The sequence below is a fragment of the Rhodamnia argentea genome, chromosome 10 (genome assembly GCF_020921035.1).
Source record: "Rhodamnia argentea isolate NSW1041297 chromosome 10, ASM2092103v1, whole genome shotgun sequence".
Classification (NCBI taxonomy): domain Eukaryota; kingdom Viridiplantae; phylum Streptophyta; class Magnoliopsida; order Myrtales; family Myrtaceae; genus Rhodamnia; species Rhodamnia argentea.
Window position 1 is genome coordinate 6,478,468 of NC_063159.1, and position 19,685 is coordinate 6,498,152.

Here is a 19,685-nt window from a genome sequence, read left to right on the forward strand (position 1 = left end):
TCCCAGGCAATTTGTCGATAACTTATCAACGCTTCGAATTTATGACTTCTTCTAATAAAATCACCAACTTAAATTAGAGGGGTTAATCGTGTTGGGTTTTGGCCTAATGACTCATCATTTGGTACGAAGCCAACCGCATTTAAGAGTTTCCTAAATTATCCTCTTTGTTAAACCTTGATCTACGTTGTTCTACTATATGTTATAAAATAAAACAGGTTTTATATTGGTGGAACCATATATGCCTATCACGATTAGCGCCGAGGCTGATGTGGTACGTAATGCTGACCCCATCGCACTCCTGGCCACGACTCCGTAATTCAGGCCAGAGATGCTTCGGAAGCCACTTCCAAGCACTTGCGAGCGGCTTGGCGGTCCGGCGTGGTCCTGGCCGTCAAGTCGAGTGATCTGATCCTATTGCGGCAAGTCGCCGGCATGGGCAACTTGTAGCTTCTCGCGAGGGGGAATGCACGAAGCCAAAGCGCCCTCGACGACAAGTTGCAGGTTTAAGGCTTGAGCCACCGGAGCTGCCGCGGCCGCCCCTACCGGATGCCACCATGCATATTGTGAGTAGAGGTGAGCAAATTGGATTGCCCGGATCAGGCCCACCCAAATCGGGCCAAGACGGGTGGGCCGGTTCCCTGTTCTAGAGGGAGTAGTCCGGTTCCCGATTTTAGGGTCCGCCCGGACCGGACCGATCGATTTTTTTTTTATCAAAAAAACTCCATACGCATGGAGTTTTCTCGATCTTGCCTTTTTAGTCCTCAAACAAAATCCTCATCTCGATCTTGCCTCAGTTGGTTCTTAGGCCGTTTTTGACCCCGAAAGGAGTTCGTTTCCGTTTGAATCCCATGTGCATTTTGAAAATAATCTTACAAAAAGTTCTTAGCTTTACCTTGAAAGACCTGTTTCAGGAAATGAATTCAAATTTTTTTTTATGTCTAGCCTTTATATTTGCTGGACTGGGACGGTCCACGAATGGTGTATTCTTTTTTTTTTTTTTTGCATGTGTCCGATCCAATGGAACCGCCCGGGAACCGGACCCTGACCGGTGGTCCGATTCCCGGTTTCGAAAAATTGAGAATCGGGACCACCGGTCCGGTTCTCGGTTCTTAAGGGAAACAAGATCGGACCGGATCGGGAACCGATAACCCCTAATTGTGAGAATGGAAAAGACTGTCCTAGCAAATTGGATGGGTAGGAGTGCAATTGGGTGTGGCTAGGGTTTATAACTTTGCATAGTTAAGAGAAGTCGATTGGTTGCACGACACGTCTGCGTCGGAGTACAGGAGGTTAATGTTGGTAGTTGAGTAGTTATTACCGTGATTTGAATGCCTATGCTGTCTGTGGCTGCCGAGCCCTTGATTGGATCCGTACTCCAACTATTATAACGTATGAAAATCGAGATTCTAGGGTGAGTTTTACCCTCGTTCATCGGTTTGACAAGATTTCACGTAAATATTTAGGGGCGGAGTAATTTTTCACGGTTTAATTTTTCAAATTGTCGCACGTTATGTTTACTGAAAACGATCATTCAATTAAAACCATTTACAGTTAAAAAAAATTACGCGACTCTTGGAGTTAGGAAAATAGCTTTTCTAACCTGAAAAGGAGAAAATTTTTCAAAAATAATTTTTGGAAAGCGTTTTTCTTTATCATTAAATTTTTCCGAAGCAAACACGCCCTTAGTCTCAAACATTAGATTAATTCTACGGGCCGAACTTTCTAACATATTCCAAAGTGACGCTTTTTTGATTCATCGTGCTGCTCCAGCATCTTTATGATAAATCTCTTCCACCTCCTATATAAATGTCTGAAGTATGTGTGTTTCTCGCGAACTTGGTAATTCATGAAAGGATTTTTCTTAATTTTGATTGTTAGCTTATCACGCTTAGAAGAGGAAAAAAAAAAAAATGCATCAGAAAGGCTCATTTTGCCCAATTCATGGAGTAAATGCGGTCATGAATGAGAGAGGGTCCCAGCAAGGGTGAAGTGGTTATTTTACCTATGCCAAACGATTCGACCAAAAAAAAAAAAAAAAAAAAAAGCCCGCCAAATAAATAAATATATATATAATCTGGCTCTATTATTTAAGTTTGAAGTTATAGCCATGGGCATATGTGTCTGTCAACTACTTGTGACTTTTATTTATGTACCGCTTTTTTTTTTTTTGTCTGTCCTATGTTGGGGTGTGATTTATACTCCCTTGCGATAGGAAAGGGACTTGAGTAGGGATCCGGGAAAGCCGCCCTGGTAGGGGTCTTAAGGGGGCAGTGTCCTCTGGACACCAAATGACTTTTACTATTTAAACTCATAATTTTTCATTAGCAATTTGGCGCTTGGACTTATAAATAGCTATTGCTATATATATTTTTTCGTTTATAATATAGTGAAGTAATGTGAGGGGGGTGCTAGTTATAGTGGAATCCTCTTCTATTGGACGTAATCCTAGTTTGAACTAAGATAAAATCTTGTGCCGAATCCTAACATCCTAAAGCGCGAGAGCCCCCCCCCCTTTTCATCTCCACCCCTATCCCTTTATCAATAGGTTCGCTTGCCTATTGATACGTACACTTACTCAAATGTCGAAAAACTGTGAAAAGGTTATAGATGAAATCTTGTTTTTCTCCGATCTGTTGGAGAACCATTATAAATATGGACATCTTCCGAATTTAACTATAAATTTGCACACTACTAACCAGATTAGGGTAAATTTCCTCTAGTGTTGGGATAAAGAAAAGTATAGCCCCATCTTAATTTAGGAGCACGAGCGCGGAGATCTAACTCTCTATGGAACTCTTCAACACCTTAAAGCCCCATATAAAAACTGGTTAAGTCCAGTCCTTTGACTTGTGCAAATCACCTTGATCAAGAACAATTCATACGTAATGATGGACTATATTTACCTTGAAACTTGATCCGAGGAAATTTCTCCATTCAATTGTAGTATCAATACTTTGGGAAAAAGTACCAAAGAAGTACAAAATTTATTGTATTGGTACCAATTCGGTTCAAAACTTTCCAATTAAACTAATTTAGTCCTAAATCTTTAATGCATTGATACAAATTCAGTCTATTCGGCTAATTTTGGCATAAAATCCCTAATTTAGATGCCGGCTATCTTATGTGACCTAAACATTTTTCAATAGTGTCTTTTAACTATTACTTGTCCCTTCTTCTTCTTTTTTCCACTTTGGCTTTGGCCGATTAGGGTCACCAACCACCGGGCGATGGCCACCTCGCTCATGGCCCGGAAGGCCCCAGTCGAGGGCCTTTGAGGTTGCACATGAGGTTGAAGGCTCACCTTGGCGGCCCAACAACCCTTGCCAACCAAAGCCAAATTTAAAAACCCTGAAAAAAATATTTGTTTCAAATATAAATATTTATGTCAGTGCCGGCCACGCTATGTAAGACTGACTTATTACAAAATTGGCCATATGAACTAAATTATCATAAATGCAAAAGATTTAGGGCGAAATTGGTCCAATTGTATAGTTTAGGGATGAATTGTTATCAATATAATAGGTTTTTGACTTTTTTGATACTTTTTTCCAGTGCTTCGCAACAAATTTAGTCCCCATACTGTTATCATATTATATACACGCAGATGGAAAACGCGAATAAATGCCGAAGACCAATTTGAGGTTTTTGAGGGAATAAAAAAGCAGAGAATTGAAAACTATTGAAAATGGTACTTGTTTAGTTTTGCTAATCGTGGTTAGACAAAACTTTTTCTTCCCTACAATCTCGAACCAAACAATATATTTGTGCAACCTCATGATGCGTACCCATTTGGTTGCTGTTGAGCCTTAAATTGTTATTCAGACATCTCATACTAATTAAGATAGACACGTTTCTCGTAATATCATCCCAATCATTAAGCATGTGAATGACAACACGAGTCCCCAATAATCAATTATCTTAGTGTGTTTGATCTATGTAGTCTGTAGGTCGTGCACCTATTTCAGTAGTTTAGGCAATGATAACCGGAAATATTCTTATCAAATGGTTTCGTTGGTGAATTATTACTCCGAGCGGTCAATGTTCTCATATTAATGGAGCGTAGTCTCGCACTGGATAACTAATTTTAGTATGTACCGGCAAGAGATACAATGGATGAAGGCGGGTGTTGTGGTGCAGCAACAAGTTACTATATGTTGGAGTTCGCAAAATGCTTCGAATATAGGAGAAAATATTGCGTAGACCCGGCGATTGTTTCACCATACTGAAAAACAAGCGTTGAAAATCTTTTGAACTGAAATCAAGTGCTGAAATATTAAGTAAAAAACCGTTTAGTGTTTACTTGCCTTCAAACGTTGGATCAAGTTGAGATTGTTAGGATCGGCGCACAATCACGGTGAAGTAAAATGAGCGAGACCCATGTGCTTTCCTGTCGCAGGAGAGTATGAATCACACTCCAATAAGGATGATGTGTAAAGTATCTGATATGCTATGTCTGCAAGGGTTTATCTGAATCTTCATGTATATGTAGTGTTCTCCCACCTAACACCTTGAACTATTGGGTCGGAAATTCTACCACTTCAACTCGTTACTTAGCTCTGACCCCACCCCCTATAAAAAAAACAAAAACAAAACTCGATGCTACATGCATGTCGATTGTGGCTCATAGTTATCTCATTCGATCCGAAAATCACACCGGTTTGATGTTTTTCGCGACGGTCAGTTGGAGGACCGGAGCACGGGAGTAGACGGCCTGACCCAGCACCCGTCGAACAAACCAATACCGGCCGGTTGACTAACAATCTAGAGAGCCCAAAAGAGCCGTCATACAAAAGTACCGAGGGCATGAGGAAACCCTTTCTTGCGATTGATTTCTTGTGAGTTTGGGTGTATCCAGACTTGAGCGTGAGCGTTCGAGCAATTGTAATCTCCGATATGCCGATCACAGTGAAACGATCTCGTCGATCTCTTCCCGCAGAGAAGACACGCCGCTTGATCACATAAGACGCCCCCTATCCGGGTTTAATTTCTGCGATTTATTTCTTGCACGAGTGATTTCGTCTGTGAACAACCAATTCTGCTCTTAATTCACGCTCGATCACACTTTGTCTTCATTTACCATTCAACACTTCTTCTTTTCTTCCTTGAAGAAAGTGCCAGCATGAGAAGAATAATGAAAAAGGACAACATGAAAAAAACACTTGGAACATGGAAGAGGAAACATTTTATAGTTCAGCTTCACTTATATTAGTGCATAGCACGAGGAAAGGACACTGGTCATACACAATCGAAGTTTCGAGCCTAGTATCGGTTCGTCGCACATTCATTTTGTTCGAAGCTAACTGCTCGTGCTATCTCCGAAGCTGAAACGTAGTCGTATAATCCATTTCCACTTCACGCTGCAACAAAAACTTCTAACGATCAGCTTCCTATCTGTAAACTTCGCGAAAACAAAATTAAAGCAGAAGCTAAAAAGCAGCCGCCCTAGATATGAAGAAAGTACGTGTTAGGCAACACATATCAAGTGACGATACGTGGTTAAGGAAAAATAAGGTTTGGTCGCACCTCCGGACTGCGAGACTAAAGGCACGTACCTGTCGCAGTTGGTGCTGGGGCTGATCTTGTACGGGGATGCTGACCCCGCACTTCCCGGGAGCCTGGCGACGACTCCGTAATTAAGGCTGGAGATTATTCTTGAGGCCGTCTTGAAGATCTTGCAAGCCACGGTCCGAGCCGCCCGAGCTGAGACACCTGCTCCCGTTGTAGTAAAGCGCCAGCGCGGGGCACATGTCACTCCTCCCGTAGGAAATGCATGGGGCCGGAGCACCCCTCACCTGGCCGCCGGCGGCATCTGCTTGAGCCGCAGGTACCGCCGCGACCATGCACGCGAGCAGCACACAGGCCAGCTTCAACAATGTAGAGTGAGCCATGGTGAAGTCTGCGAGTTATAAGTGAGAGCAACTTTTGTGGAGCATATGGAAGCTTATTGTACCAGGCAATTGAGCGAGTCTAAATGGGATTGGGTTCGTGAGTTTATATAGAAAGTGGGGAGGGGTTGAAAAGTTGACACGTGTCCAGGGGAGTTAGGTATTAGTGGGTCGTTGGGAGCTTAAGAGAGTAGTTCGATGTCTTAATTTCACGCAACATCATGATGCCAAGTCAACTGGTTGCCTGTGAGGCTTTATTGTGGTGCTTACTTTCCTGGCAGAGACTGGCCTGTCTCTCATTCAGATAACAAGTACGTGTTAGAAGTCGAGAAGCTATGGCGTGATCTATTTAGATCACATTATAATTGTCCAAAAAATCATAAATTTATTATACGACGATCAATTTAGTCCTAAACCTTTCAATTGTGCCAATTTAATCATCAACTTTTGATGATTTGTCAATTTAATCCCAAACCTTTTGAAAAATTACCAATTTAGCTCTAAATCTATTATTCGGATATTTGGCCGGAAGGACAATATTGGCAAATCATCAAAAGATTTAAGATTGAATTGGCAAATCATCAAAAGGTTCAAGACTGAATTGACACAATTGAAAGATTTAGGACTAAATTGACAAATCGTCAAAAGGTCTAGGATTAAGTTGGCACAATTGAAAAGTTTATGACTTTCTAAACAACTTTTATATATTGTTTATCCATTTTATAACAATTTAAATTTTTGAAAAAAAAATGTGCAAATGTTCAGCTTGACAATTCACTTTAAAACTAGTTTATTGAGAGCAATAATGCATTTTGATTGCCATTAATTATGTTGAGGTGCATACGTGAAGGCATCAGTGGAGCATAGTCTCATGCCGGATGAAGATGTGCGTTGTGGTGTAGCAACAAATTACAATATGTTCGTGTTGGGAAAATTTGATTGATGATGAAGATATCATCCGCTTTATGTTGAATTCAATCTCGTCTCTAAACTATTTATAGATAACAAACGATTTCGATGGCTCGACTTCGCAGTTTGCTCTTACTACAGGAGAAAATGTTGCGTAAACTCAGCGATTGCTTCACCAAAACGAAAGATAAAAATTAAAAATTTTTAAGCTGAGCAATATAAGTGCTAAGTATTAAGGTTAAAACAGTTTGATGTTTTCTCACCTTCAAACGCTGGATCAAGTTGGGCTGTGTGGAAAACTAACAGGGTTTGTCGTCTAGATCTTCAAAATGTGTAGCCTTCTCCCACTTAACATCTTGGACTAATGGGTTGGAAATTCTACCGCTTGAAATGGGTACTCAGCTATTTGCACCAAGGATAAGATGTCCCAACATAAGGGGACGGTCCTATTAAGATGCGTTTATTAGGGTCCCAGTGTATTAAAATCTCATGATCAGATAGTCGATATGGTGTGAAATAGTCTATTTATGTAATTTGCTCTTAATTCATTGATTATAACCTTTGAGTGAAATGGGAGGGAAGTGTTAGTTACTCTTCGTGCATGTGAACATTGTCGGATGAGGTGAGTCCCACGCGAAATCCGCTTCATCTAGCGGTGCATGTGAATTTGGCTCCCATGCATCGTGTACAATCAATTCCTGCTAGTCAAATGGGTACTAAGTAGAGATATTAATAAGCTCGAGTTGGACTCACTCTAATAAGTAATATCATCCCCATCAATTCATTGAACTCCCTTCATCTCGAACCATACTGCTTCCTCAGAAATGTCTCGACGGCGAAATATCTTTTAGCGAAATTGATTCTTCGGTTTTAATGAGAAGGGATGAGTTCCATGGCGATTCCGGATAGGAGTCTCAATGGATCACAAGAAACGTATGTGCGTCATAAGAGTTAATCGATGACGAAACGCAAAGTACTTTGCCGGCATTTAATCGACGAAAAAGTAAGATGATAGAGAGATATAACGCCGGAATTTAATCAACGATGGAGTATCAAAAACTACGACTAAAGTACTAAAATTGAAAAGTGCTTGGAACATGGAAGAGGAAACATTTTATAGTTCAGCTTCACTTATTAGTACATAGCACGAGCAAAGGACACTAGTCATACATAATCGAAGTTTCGAACCTAGTATTGGTTCGTCGCACATTCATTTTATTCGAAGCTAACTCTTGCTATCTCAGAAGCTGAAACGTAGTCGTATAATCCATTTTCACTTCACGCTGCAACAAAAACTTCCAACGATCAGCTTCCTATCTGTAAACTTCACGAAAACAAAATTAAAGCAGATGCTAAAAAACAGCCGCCCTAGATATGAAGAAAGTACGTGTTTGGCAACACATATCACATGACGTACTAACGTGATTAAAAAAAAATAAGGTTTGGTCGCACCTTCGGACTGCGAGACTAAAGGCACGTACCTGTCGCAGTTGGTGCTGGGACTGATCTTGTACGGGATGCTGACCCCGCACTTCCCAGGAAGCCCGGCAACGACTCCGTAATTAAGGCCGGAGATGCTTCCCGAGACCGACTTCAAGCACTTGCAGGCGGCCTGGCGGTCCGGGGTGGTCCGAGCCGCCGAGTTGAGCGACCTGATCCCGTTGCAGCAAGTCGCCGGCACGGGCCCCGCGCCGCTCCTTGCGTAGGGAATGCACGGGGTCATAGCGCCCGTCACCTGGCCGCATGTGACCGCTGCTCGAGCCGCAGGTGCCGCTGCGACCATGCACGCGAGCAGCACACAGGCCAGCTTCAACAATGCAGAGCGAGCCATGGTGGAGTCTCCGAGTTACAAGTGAGAGCAACTTTTGTGGAGTATGTAAAGGTTATTGTTCTGGCAAACTGGGCGAGTGTAGATGTGATTGGGTTCGTGAGTTTATATGGAAAGTGAGGAGGGGTTGAACAGTTGACACGTGTCCAGGAAAGTCGAGTATTAGTTGGTCGTTGCGAGCTTAAGAAAGTAATTGGATGTCTTAATTTCACGCAACCTCGTGATGCCAAGTCAATCGGTTGCCGGTGCGGCATAATTGTGATTCTTACTTCCCTGACAAAGACCGACCTGTTTCTCGTTCAGACAACAAGTACGTGTTAGAAGCCGAGAAGCTATGGCGGGATCTATCTAGATCACGATATATTTGTCCATGAAGTCATAAATTTATTCTATGGCGATCAATTGAGTCCTAAATTTTTTAATTGTGGCAATTTAATTATAAATCTTATTTGCCAATTTAGTCTTAAATATTTTAAAAAATTATTAATTTAGTTCTAAATCTTATATTCCGATATTTGGCCAGAAGGATAATATTGGCAAATCGTCAAAAGGTTTATGACTGAATTGGCAAGTCATCACGTCAAAAGGTTTAAGACTAAATTAACACAATTGAAAGGTTTATGACTAAATTGACAAATAGTCAAAAGGTCTAGGATTAAATTGGCACAATTAAAAAGTTGATGACTGAATTAGCCTCCGTATAATAGGTTTAGAACTTTCTAAACAACTTTTATATAATGCCTATCCATTTTATAACAATTTTAACTTCTTGAAAAAAAAAATCTGCTAATGTTTAGCTTAACAATTCACTTTAAAACTAATTTATTGAGAGCAACCATGCATTTTGATTGCCATTAATTATGTTAAGGTGCATATGCGAAGGCATTAGAGTGGAGCGTAGACCTCCACCGGATAACTCATTTAGTATGCACTATTGAAATACAATGGATGAAGATGTGCATTGTGGTGTAGCAACAAATTACAATACGTTCGTGTTGGGAAAATTTGATTGATGATGAAGATATAATTCGCAATTTATAGTTTCTTGATGCTTTGATGAGTGATGAGGATCATCGTCCTTAAGGTATTATTTTTCCTCACTGTTATTGCTACCAAATTTAAAATAAATATACCTCTAGGATATAAATCAAAGTCACATAGAAACGAGTTTTGCAATTGTGAAATTTACCTCTTGGAATTTCAACTTGAATGTGTTATCAAACTTGCGTAAGAAAAGACGAGATATTTATGAAGAAGAAAGAGTTGTTAGTATTGTCATGTATAATTTGGTCTTGTTTGTAGACAACCAAACATCACATCTCTCGAGTATAGGTACTTTATCAAAATCATCACCACTTTCCACGCTCAACCATCACTTGTTTTCATGTCGACAGTCACTTCATTTTATGTCGAATTCAATCTCTTCTCTTAACTATTTATAGATAACAAACTATTTCAACGTCTCGACTTCGCAGTTCGCTCTTACCACAGGAGAAAATGTTGTGTAAACTCAGCGATTGCTTCACCAAACCGAAAGATAAAAGTTGAAAATTTGTAAGCCGAGCAATATAAGTGCTAAGTATTAAAGTTAAAACAGTTTGATGTTTTCTCACCTTCAAACGCTGGATCAAGTTGGGCTGTGTGGAAAACTAACAGGGTTTGTCGTCTAGATCTTCAAAACGTGTAGCCTTCTCCCACTTTACATCTTGGACAAATGGGTTGGAAATTGTACCGCTTGAAATGGGTACTTAGCTATTTGCATCAAGGATAAGATGTCCTAACACGAGGGGATGGTCCTATTAAGATGAGCTTTATTAGGGTCCCAGTGTATGAAAATCTCATGATTAGATAGTCGATACGGTGTGAAAAAGTCGATCTGAAGAAAAAAAAAATAACGTCTTTAGGACACGTGTGTCGGGGGAAGTTGAGTACGTATCGGTTGGTCGTTGCGATTCATTAGAGTACTTAATTCAGATGTTTTCGACTGGGGCCGCCTCATGGTGCTTCTTCGGGATCATAATTCGGGTTGACCAATTCGCTTTTCTTCGCAATTTTGTGTTTAAAATGGCGGGTAATGGATACGGATGGCCCGATTTTAGGAAGGGCAATTTCCGAATGAGAATCCGATCAAACGACGACGCGGCATGAATCCCGCCGCTCGCCTGGGTGGAGCGTGCAAGAGAAAAAAGTACCGGGAAAGTTATAAATTTATTGTATTGATATTAATTCATTCCTAAATCTTTCGGTTGGACCACGCTTTTCGCTTTGATACCAATTTAGTCCATTTGATCAATTTAGACCGCAAATCGCTGACATGTACTTTGGACTTTCTATGTGATGTTATCGATGCCGATATGGACAATTTTCTTTAAAAAAAAATTAACAATATTTTTTTATAATATTTTATATTTTCATTTTTTTTCTTCCCCTCTTCTTTTTGCCAGTGGCCCGGTCGCCCTTATCTAGGCATGGCCCGGCCCGACCTTCGGCAAAAACAAAGAGGGAAAAAAAAACAAAAAAAGGAAAAAATAAATAAATAATAAATTTTAGTAATATAGCCGGCCACATCACGTGACAAGATCTGTGTTCATACCATCGATTTGGGGCCTAAATTGAACGGATGGACCGAATTGGTATCAATGTGAAAATGTTCATGACTAAATTGATCACATTGAAAAATTTATGACTGAATTGGTATACCAATGCCATATATTTAGAACTTTTTTGGTACGTTTTCAGTGCATATGCTAGTATATAAGTTTAAAAGGGAGAGTGGAAGGTAGTTTATCTACACAACTACTGTATATGAAGGAGGGATGGCAACCGTTCGTTCATCCTCTCCTTCGAGTCTAACTAACACTTTAAAAAGTGGTTCCCGTTGGTCTCCGCCTCCTCGGATTTTGTCGTCTCTGATGGTCGTGGAAGGAGAAGCCTGCTGGGACATCTGTATATCGATGGCCTTGTCGTCAGTTCAGATGGGAATCCCTGTAGATGATCTTGGTGCTTCCATCTCTCTCTCTCCTCTCGAGCATTCTGTTCTGTCGAACGTATTCCGAAACGGGGTTTCCGACATTCCCTCCCATTGTCCCTTCTGGAGTGGATGCTGCTCTGGGCAACAGAGGCATCCCTGGAGCAGTGCGCGTCGTGGCCCAAAGCATCCGGCAAAGATCGGCCGGAGGACCGGGAGAGTTTTCGCATTACAAAGTGTTCCTCCAATCTCTGCTTCATATGCAGTTTCCCTTTTTCTTGTTTGCGTAAAAGCCATGACACTAAGTTTAGAAAACGATGAGATTGTGTGATGTGAGGGAGCAGCGCATTTTCCTTTTTCGCCGGATGCTTTCGATGAATTCAGGATGGCAGAAAGCCTCGTGCTTTTGCATTGCTAATCGCAGGAGGCTGTTCAGTTCTTCTCGTAATGTAAACCAGAACAGTGGCAATGAAACGTTGTGAAACCAAAGAACAGAAGTTGGAGGATCGTTTTGTCCCTTTTTTTGGTTATCCTTGTACCCTCAGGGAATGACATTAGTGTTGCAATTTATGATTTTTCTCAGCCACTGATTTGGATGGAGAAAGGCACATAGAGCGATGGGAGGCGTTCTAAGTAAAGCTGCTAATAGCGTCGGGGCTGCTGTTGGAAATGCCGTTGCCGCTCCATTCAAGACCATTTTCGGTGGATCGTGCGAGTAAGTGCTTCCTCAACAATATTCTTGCTTCGCCGAGGATGTTTTGGAGTCAGCCAATTACAACTTCTGAGTTGTTATTTTCAGTTCTTGTTCATGCTGTAATGGCTGAAACCATACAAGTCAATTCCTGGTCTGGTTTGGCAAAAACCTAGCAAACAATCTGCCGCATAGAGCTTGTAACAAAAGAAATTAATTGTTTCTGCCATTGCTCGATATCTTTTACGCGCGATTCATCTTTCTTCCATACTAAAATCTCAAGTTACCTTTCTGTTTCACACCTCATTGTTCCGGTCTCCATGTTTTTACCTAGTTCCCCATTATTTTGCGCTGATGCAGGGAACTATGCTCGGGACCGTGGGACGTAGTTTGTTTTATCGAGCATCTATGCGTCACGAATCTGATCAAACTCTTGCTGATATGTGTTCTCTGTTACATAGGTAATGTACTCATTCCCCTTGTTATATCTCCGTTCGGAATGTCATTCTCTCCGCTAGGCTAAAATGGATTTGATTTGCTAGCCAAAGATCAATCCTTCAATTGTTCTTCCGCTGTACTTTTTGGTTGAGACTGTGGTAAAGGATATGTCGTGTCTTTTCCACACTTATAATCTCATTTTAGCATTCTATCCGAGAAATCATTGAGGATTTTTCCCTCAACGACTTTCGTCGTCTGATATTCTCTCCGATTCCAGACAAGTCTTGGATACTCTCTGCTTTTAAGATATGTTTATTGGCAAAATGCAGAGTTTAGAGAACCATCTGCCCGTTTCTTTTGAAGCTTTCATGAGTAATTCTCGCATTGTAGTCTTTTTCTTTCGATGGTCTTCCTACAATTTCATGATCAGCTGACCCGTTTGATGGTTTTCAGCTCTACTGTTCCTGTATCTGTTGTTCAAGCTGGGGATTTGCCAGTGCATAGGGAGAAGCCTCTGTAACATGTGCTGGGCCGCGTGCGAGACGTACTGGCACGCGCTCGCCCACATTTGCTGTTTCGGGTGGTACAAGATAACCAGCACCAAGCGGGTATACCGTGGGCGACACCGCTTCCGAGACTTTGAAGCGGGACATAGCCTGAGTGACATAACTGATGATTATTCGAGTCGTCATCTCAGCACAAGTAGGAAAAGGAAGCTGCTCAGAGAGAGGACAGAAGGCCCACTTGCTTCATACAGCAACCACAGCCGCCGGCACCGTCGCCATCACCACCACAGGCATGTGAAGCTGAAGTCAAGGCGGGTTTCTTTTGCCTCGGGGAGAGGTTCATGGACATCAAGGATTTCGAGACCTCACCAGATAAGCACGTTACACGCTGAAAGACGAGGTGGGACTTTCAAGCGGCGGAGGGTCCGATGATGATCATAATAGCTGCAGTTAAAAAGAGACTGTCTACCGATGTTTCGTCTCTCTTCCAACGAACAAGAAAGAATTGCGTTGACCTGACTACCACCATATTGAAGACAGCAGTTACAATACAGAAACACCGAGGTAGGGTCTGCTGCAAACGTTTTTGCATGGGGTGAGCTTTGAAGCACTAGCAATGGCCAGATCCGGGTGAGCTTTAAGATATTAGATGAGGTTCTCTTTGCAGTGATCGGATCACGCCTATATCCAAGTTCCGATGATACATGTTCGGCGAGTATTTCCGATCTTTATCGGCTGTGATATGCCCAGGGAAGTACGTGCAGGAAAAACAAATTTTAGAGGCGATCAATCTAATGTGGTGTACACATGCTATGCATGCCCATGTTTCTTGTTTCGAAAAGGCAAGTATCGACAGAAACCTCCATTGTTCTTTCGAACTGCCAATATTTACCTAGAGGTCTGAATTCATGGTAAACAGGATCTTCTTGACGCCAAATTCGTAATGATAGATAGGGGTGTTTCGCACAGAATTGCTACGTATAGATTGACCAGGAAACAAAATGCTTGTTACCCTTTCATTACACTGGGCATAAGGACAACTAAACTGTGAATGCGATGCGGGGCTCACAAAAGAAGAAAATTTGATTGAATGCATTCTCTTCTACATGACATGAATTCGAAGCAGTATCATGTTAGCGAACCTGGTGCAACCGTCTTTGTATAGAAATCCTCCATACAGATCTTTCAGGTATCTGATGGTCTCCCAATGACTGGTTCGATGCCGCATTCTCTCCGCGGCTAATTCTTTAGAAGTAGAGATGGCCTCATGCTAATGCCTCAAACAGTTTCTAACTTTCAGTGGTTATTGCAATCTCTGAATTACATTTAACAGTGCAAAGCCTGCCATTAAGCACATCCGATTCCAATGAAACCGAGTGCACACTGGGAAATATCCCAACAAGGGATTGAATTACATTAACGGAAAGATGTCAACTATGAGTAATCATCATATGGGGGAGAAAGAGGGGCACAGAGTTAAGAGCCTCTATAAGACATCTTCTCATTGCTCAGCTCCATTTCCTTCTCCATTAAATAATCACAGAAGGAAGAAAAATCGGAACTAGAGATAGAGGTGTCCTCACACTGTAAATCCATAGTATCTCGTTAGTATTACTCCCCTCCCTGTCTGCAAACTCTATGAACATATCAGTCACGAGTGTGTAGTTGGTACAGCATGGATTGTGCAACAAAATGTACAGAGAACTATGACATCACCACAGATAGAGTGCCATCTATTCGCGCTTATCCTCCTCAAGGTCTTCTCCGAGTTTGGTCACACTATCACCTGTCGCCTTGCTACTGTTTGTCAAAGAGATGCCCTCCTCAATGTCTTCATTCTCTTCCATGTATGAATATCTACAAGTCGCAAACCATTTAGATTTGTCCAACGAAAAATTACCACATTGAACAGTACCTTAACAAACCAAAGAATGATTACATGTAAATGAGGGATTACCACATTGAACAATGCCTTAACAAGCAACAGACGGATGATTACATATAAATGAGGGAAGGAAACCATTACAAGCATTGGGAACCGAATAGATTCAAAAGAACTGCCATCGTGTCTATGACAATGAAAACGCATTGGCAAGATTATCATCTTTAATTCACGTTGCATAGTCAAACTTTAAAAATTACGAAGTAGGATGACCAAATAAAGTGAGTAGCTAGAATAGGATTATGTTTGCCACTTGAAAGGATATCGTCTACTCCTCATCGCAATATTGTACCATATAATTCTCATTGCCATTTCCTTCTCCGCTTTGGAGGATTACATAGTGCAAACACATGTAAACATCCTAAAGGGGTTAATGAGACAGGACGATGACAGATATCCAGACTCAATGATGTTGGAATTGAGGAAGCAACAGACAGAATAAATTTAGCATCCAACATTCCAGGGTATCCTCCATTTCTTTTCATTTTCCTTTTTTGCAGAGAACTCACAGGCTAATATATCAGCACGCATACCTCTCAATCATGAAAAACAAAAATGCATATTGATTCATCAAGACTATAGAGTTCACTATTTAACAGTTGACCCATCAAATTGCAGGGTACAATCTATGCAGCAGTGTACAGCTGTTTACTAACAAGTTCAATATTCATCCCGTTGACTGCGGTCTAATTTGGCTCCCAATGAAAAAAGTCCCGTCATAGAAATCTAAAAAGACTCAGAATAGCAGATCAAGAAATTTATGCCACTCCTGTTGGTAATGGAATATAAGCAGAGTGGAACAAAATGTGAGAACATTCCAAGGACATGTTAATTCTGATTCCACCAAACAAGCAGAGGAACAAATATAGAGGTGAAAGTCACATGTGGAGGCCCTTCAGAGCCAACATTTGCTATCGTACTAAAGGCAGTAGCAAAAAGTAATGAACACTGGAAGCATATATATCATACCTAGTTGGGTTGTGTGAAGGAGCCCAGAGAATGCAAATAACAACCAAGAGAGAGTATGCAAGAATAGTCCAGAATGCTGGAATGATCCAGTAAACTTGCCACAGCTCACTCAATGGATCTGTAGCATTGAAGTACAACTGGCCCAGAATAATTCAGAATTGCAGATGTTATTTGATCATATCATCAGCTCACATATATCAGTCATATCCGATCAGTATGCAATGGTTAAATATCAATTCGTAGAGGACAAAGTTCATTACCTCAAAGCCAATCCAAGCAATTGAAAGTAGCACAGATACAGCAAGAGAATTGGTAAATTTTCGGTAAAGCTCTAATTTAGCCATATTTCTCTTCATCTGCACAGAGATTCAAAAATCATCAAATCAAAAGGGAGATGGAAGAACTGTTTCAACAGCATGTCAAATGAGACATTATGACTTCTTTCAAGGTTTCTCTTTAGTTTATTTGTTTGATTAAGTAGAGAAACATTTGCTAAAAAAGGATTGTAAATAGGGTTTTCCCAGTTTTTGACCCAAAAAAAGGGGTTTTCCCAGTGATATGATTCAAGTAGATTGCAATGACATAAATGCCCTGGCCAAACCTATTCATGGTCGAGGTGAAATTTACGCTTTTGATGCTACTTGAACATAAACATAATTTCATTTCCTTAAAATAGAATTCTTTATTTTGATCCATTACCAAATATCAATCAATTCCTTTGTTTTGTACTTGTTATATTATAGTCAATTGAATATGTTGAATTCCTGTTCATATTGAAATGAAGATATCGATATTTAATGAAAATATTCCTTTCAAAAAGAAAAACATAACTATTGTCATAAGATCTTCATCTGCATGTGTGTCTTTACCGAACATCAACTTCAAAAATGTCTCCAGTAATGAATGTAATCAAAAAATGTTCCCAGTATGACACTAGAAACCATTCTACCGATTAGTCGCTACTCCTAAATAACTAAGAATAGAATTAGCTATGCATAACAGATAAAGGCAATATAAGCATGAGAGGTTTCTGGTTGAAATAAAAAAATTAAGTACCTGAAGCTGCTCCAGAGTTTTGGATAATGATGAAAAGATCCATAATATAAAGCAAGCGTCCAGAAATGTAACTGGCAAAACAAGAAACAATGCTGTCTTTCCAGAAAAGTCGTTGATATTCCCAAGATGTTCAACAAGTTCATACGACTCAGATGCAACTAGATATGTTCCACCAAGAAGAAGCACTCTTGAGGTTATGCCCCCAAGGGTAGGTCTCACCACTCCATAACCCATTGACACTACCAATAAGAGAAGTCGAGAGAGTGTTTTCTTAACAGCAGTAAAAGTGACAGCCCATATCGTGATGCCCATCGGTCTTTTTCCAGTAGAGTTTAAGTTTGAATATTCGAAGTACCAGAGAGCCGATTCACACATTCCAAGAGCAATAACTGCAGTTATGTGGTAATGCAACTGTATGATATCCTTCCAGCGTTGAACAAACTTCAAAAACCATATAAGTCCAAGTACAAGGTAAGCCAATGACATTAAACCAAACACTACCATCAAAGGAGCCATTTTTCCAGGCAAATAACCACTTGGATTTCTCCATACTGTCCTCCCTTTAATTATGGTACCCTTGAGTTGTGGATCACAATACATAAAATACAAATAGTACATCCCTGTCTTATCGATCTCAATAGTCACACTCTCCATTTTTGTTTCTTGATGTGTCCCAGCAAAGAAAGTTTTTATGCGTCTAGGCCAGTCAGGGTTATCTGGGTTTCTCTGAATAATAACTTCACCTAATTTGCAGGCTCCCTCATCAGCCAACTGAGGAGTGCAACATATCATATCAGATTTCAAGTAAGAACCTCCAATCCTTTTCCGATCTTTTATATCAAGTATGATAGCCTCCACCAAGCCAGTATTCTGTTGCATTGCATTCTGTGCATTAACAGACTCCTTTGTTCTTATGAAGGTGACGTCATCAAACCTAAGTTGCGGAATCAAGATAAAGAAATCGAATCAATATCAATAGCCATAGGGAAAACCTCCAAACCGAGATTAACAAGGGTTTGAACAAAAAAGATCCTTAAACAGAGTCTACAATGCTGTCTCCAATCCAGTAACGATATGCACTAAGTTCAGGCTATTTATTTGCCGCAAACGCATGTGTTCGTGTATATATAGCAGGTAGCCGGCACATCAAAAGAAACGGAAAGCAGACCCACCAAGAGGTACAAATATGATTCTTATATTACCTGAACCATCCCATAGAAAGAAAATCAGCAGAATTTAGAGACAGCAAAGCATTAAAACACTCATTACACGGATTTCAATAGAGAAAAAGGTTATTCCTTAGACATCCTGACATACAATCGACCCACAAATTAGTTCTCCCACAATAACCAACGATAGAAAAAGATCCATTATAACCTTGCAATGAATCATCAACTTCTTGGACCTTCAGCGAAAGCTCTACTCAATCATTGATGCAGAGTAAAACAAGAAATTCCAGCACCCCATCTAAGATAAAAAGAGAACGAGTAGACTGCAACCTTAAGTCCTAAACCTTATTATGTAAGGAATGCAATATACTCCCAAAACTTTACTATAAAATGCAATCGCGTCCTAAAATTTCCAATCAAGTCTCAATCCTTTGTTGAAAAATGCAATTAAGTCCCTAAAACTTACATTCGAAACGTAGACAATTCTGTAGTGACACGTCGGCAATTTCGTGTTCCGATTAAATTCCCGTAGGCATACGTACAAACCACAAAGAATCTAAGAAATTGAACGATCTCACTGTTTCAGCACAACATTCCAGCAACCAGCAAACTTCCAGAGCAACAAGACAAGGCAACCAAAACCACTCGGAGCTGAATCGGAGCCGGAGTAGAAAAAAAAAGACACGAAAGATCCCCACACCTGATGAAGGACTTCCCCTTGGGGCTCGTGGTGATATTAGGAGCCGTCGGAAGCGGGATCGTGGACCGGGGAGCGTGGAGGCCTTCGCTGCCGCCATGGAAGAAGAAGGCGTTGGAGCGCGAGGTGAAGGCTTCGTTGAAGTAATCGTGGACCGAAGCGTCCACGGTGACGACGATCATCGAATCGCACAAGCAAAGCAGAGCTACGAAGAAGAGCCCTAACCGGCGCTTAATCCTGCACGATTCTCTCACTTCCATTTCCTTCCTTCCTTCCTCTCTCTCTCCTTCTCTGAGGCGGAGTTCAATTTTCCGGTGAGCAGAATGAACTCTGACAGAGTGAGATTGCTTCCGTTGTTTTTTGTTTTAATTTCTGCAAAAATGGAGAACTTCTGGACTTTTTTTTTTTTTTTAACTTCTGGATATTTTACTAGCTAACAATGACGCAATAAATGTTATTATTAACTTAGATGTATTACTATCCATGTGAAAAAATATTATGAATCATAAGATCCTGAGAACTTACGCACTTCAAAGGAAAATTCCGCCCTCTAAAGAAAAGTTATGAAAGATCATTTTACCCGTAACTTACAGGAAATTTATCCAAAGAGTCCTAAACTTATTACTC

The 19,685-nt window shown here is 40.7% G+C and overlaps 3 protein-coding genes and 1 pseudogene across 3 annotated transcripts; 1 reads left to right on the forward strand and 3 right to left on the reverse strand.

Annotated features, from left to right (window-relative positions):
* Positions 1 to 5,162: 5,162 nt before the first annotated feature.
* On the reverse strand, positions 5,163 to 5,941 carry LOC125316744 (annotated as a pseudogene).
* Positions 5,942 to 7,982: 2,041 nt separating this feature from the next.
* On the reverse strand, positions 7,983 to 8,684 carry LOC115733330 (non-specific lipid-transfer protein 1-like). Its single transcript, XM_030663994.2, has 2 exons — positions 8,276 to 8,684; positions 7,983 to 8,077 (listed from the first exon to the last, which is right to left on the reverse strand). Exons 1-2 carry the CDS (start codon positions 8,623 to 8,625, stop codon positions 8,068 to 8,070), a joined length of 360 nt encoding a protein of 119 aa, XP_030519854.1. The 5' UTR covers positions 8,626 to 8,684; the 3' UTR covers positions 7,983 to 8,067.
* Positions 8,685 to 12,084: 3,400 nt separating this feature from the next.
* On the forward strand, positions 12,085 to 14,138 carry LOC115729104. The gene is made up of 3 exons (XM_030659548.2): positions 12,085 to 12,305; positions 12,642 to 12,742; positions 13,173 to 14,138. Exons 1-3 carry the CDS (start codon positions 12,208 to 12,210, stop codon positions 13,655 to 13,657), a joined length of 684 nt encoding a protein of 227 aa, XP_030515408.2. The 5' UTR covers positions 12,085 to 12,207; the 3' UTR covers positions 13,658 to 14,138.
* Positions 14,139 to 14,620: 482 nt separating this feature from the next.
* Positions 14,621 to 19,417, reverse strand: LOC115729766 (transmembrane protein 87B-like). The gene is made up of 5 exons (XM_030660391.2): positions 19,062 to 19,417; positions 17,193 to 18,126; positions 16,397 to 16,492; positions 16,137 to 16,273; positions 14,621 to 15,082 (listed from the first exon to the last, which is right to left on the reverse strand). Exons 1-5 carry the CDS (start codon positions 19,316 to 19,318, stop codon positions 14,959 to 14,961), a joined length of 1,548 nt encoding a protein of 515 aa, XP_030516251.2. The 5' UTR covers positions 19,319 to 19,417; the 3' UTR covers positions 14,621 to 14,958.
* Positions 19,418 to 19,685: the final 268 nt, after the last annotated feature.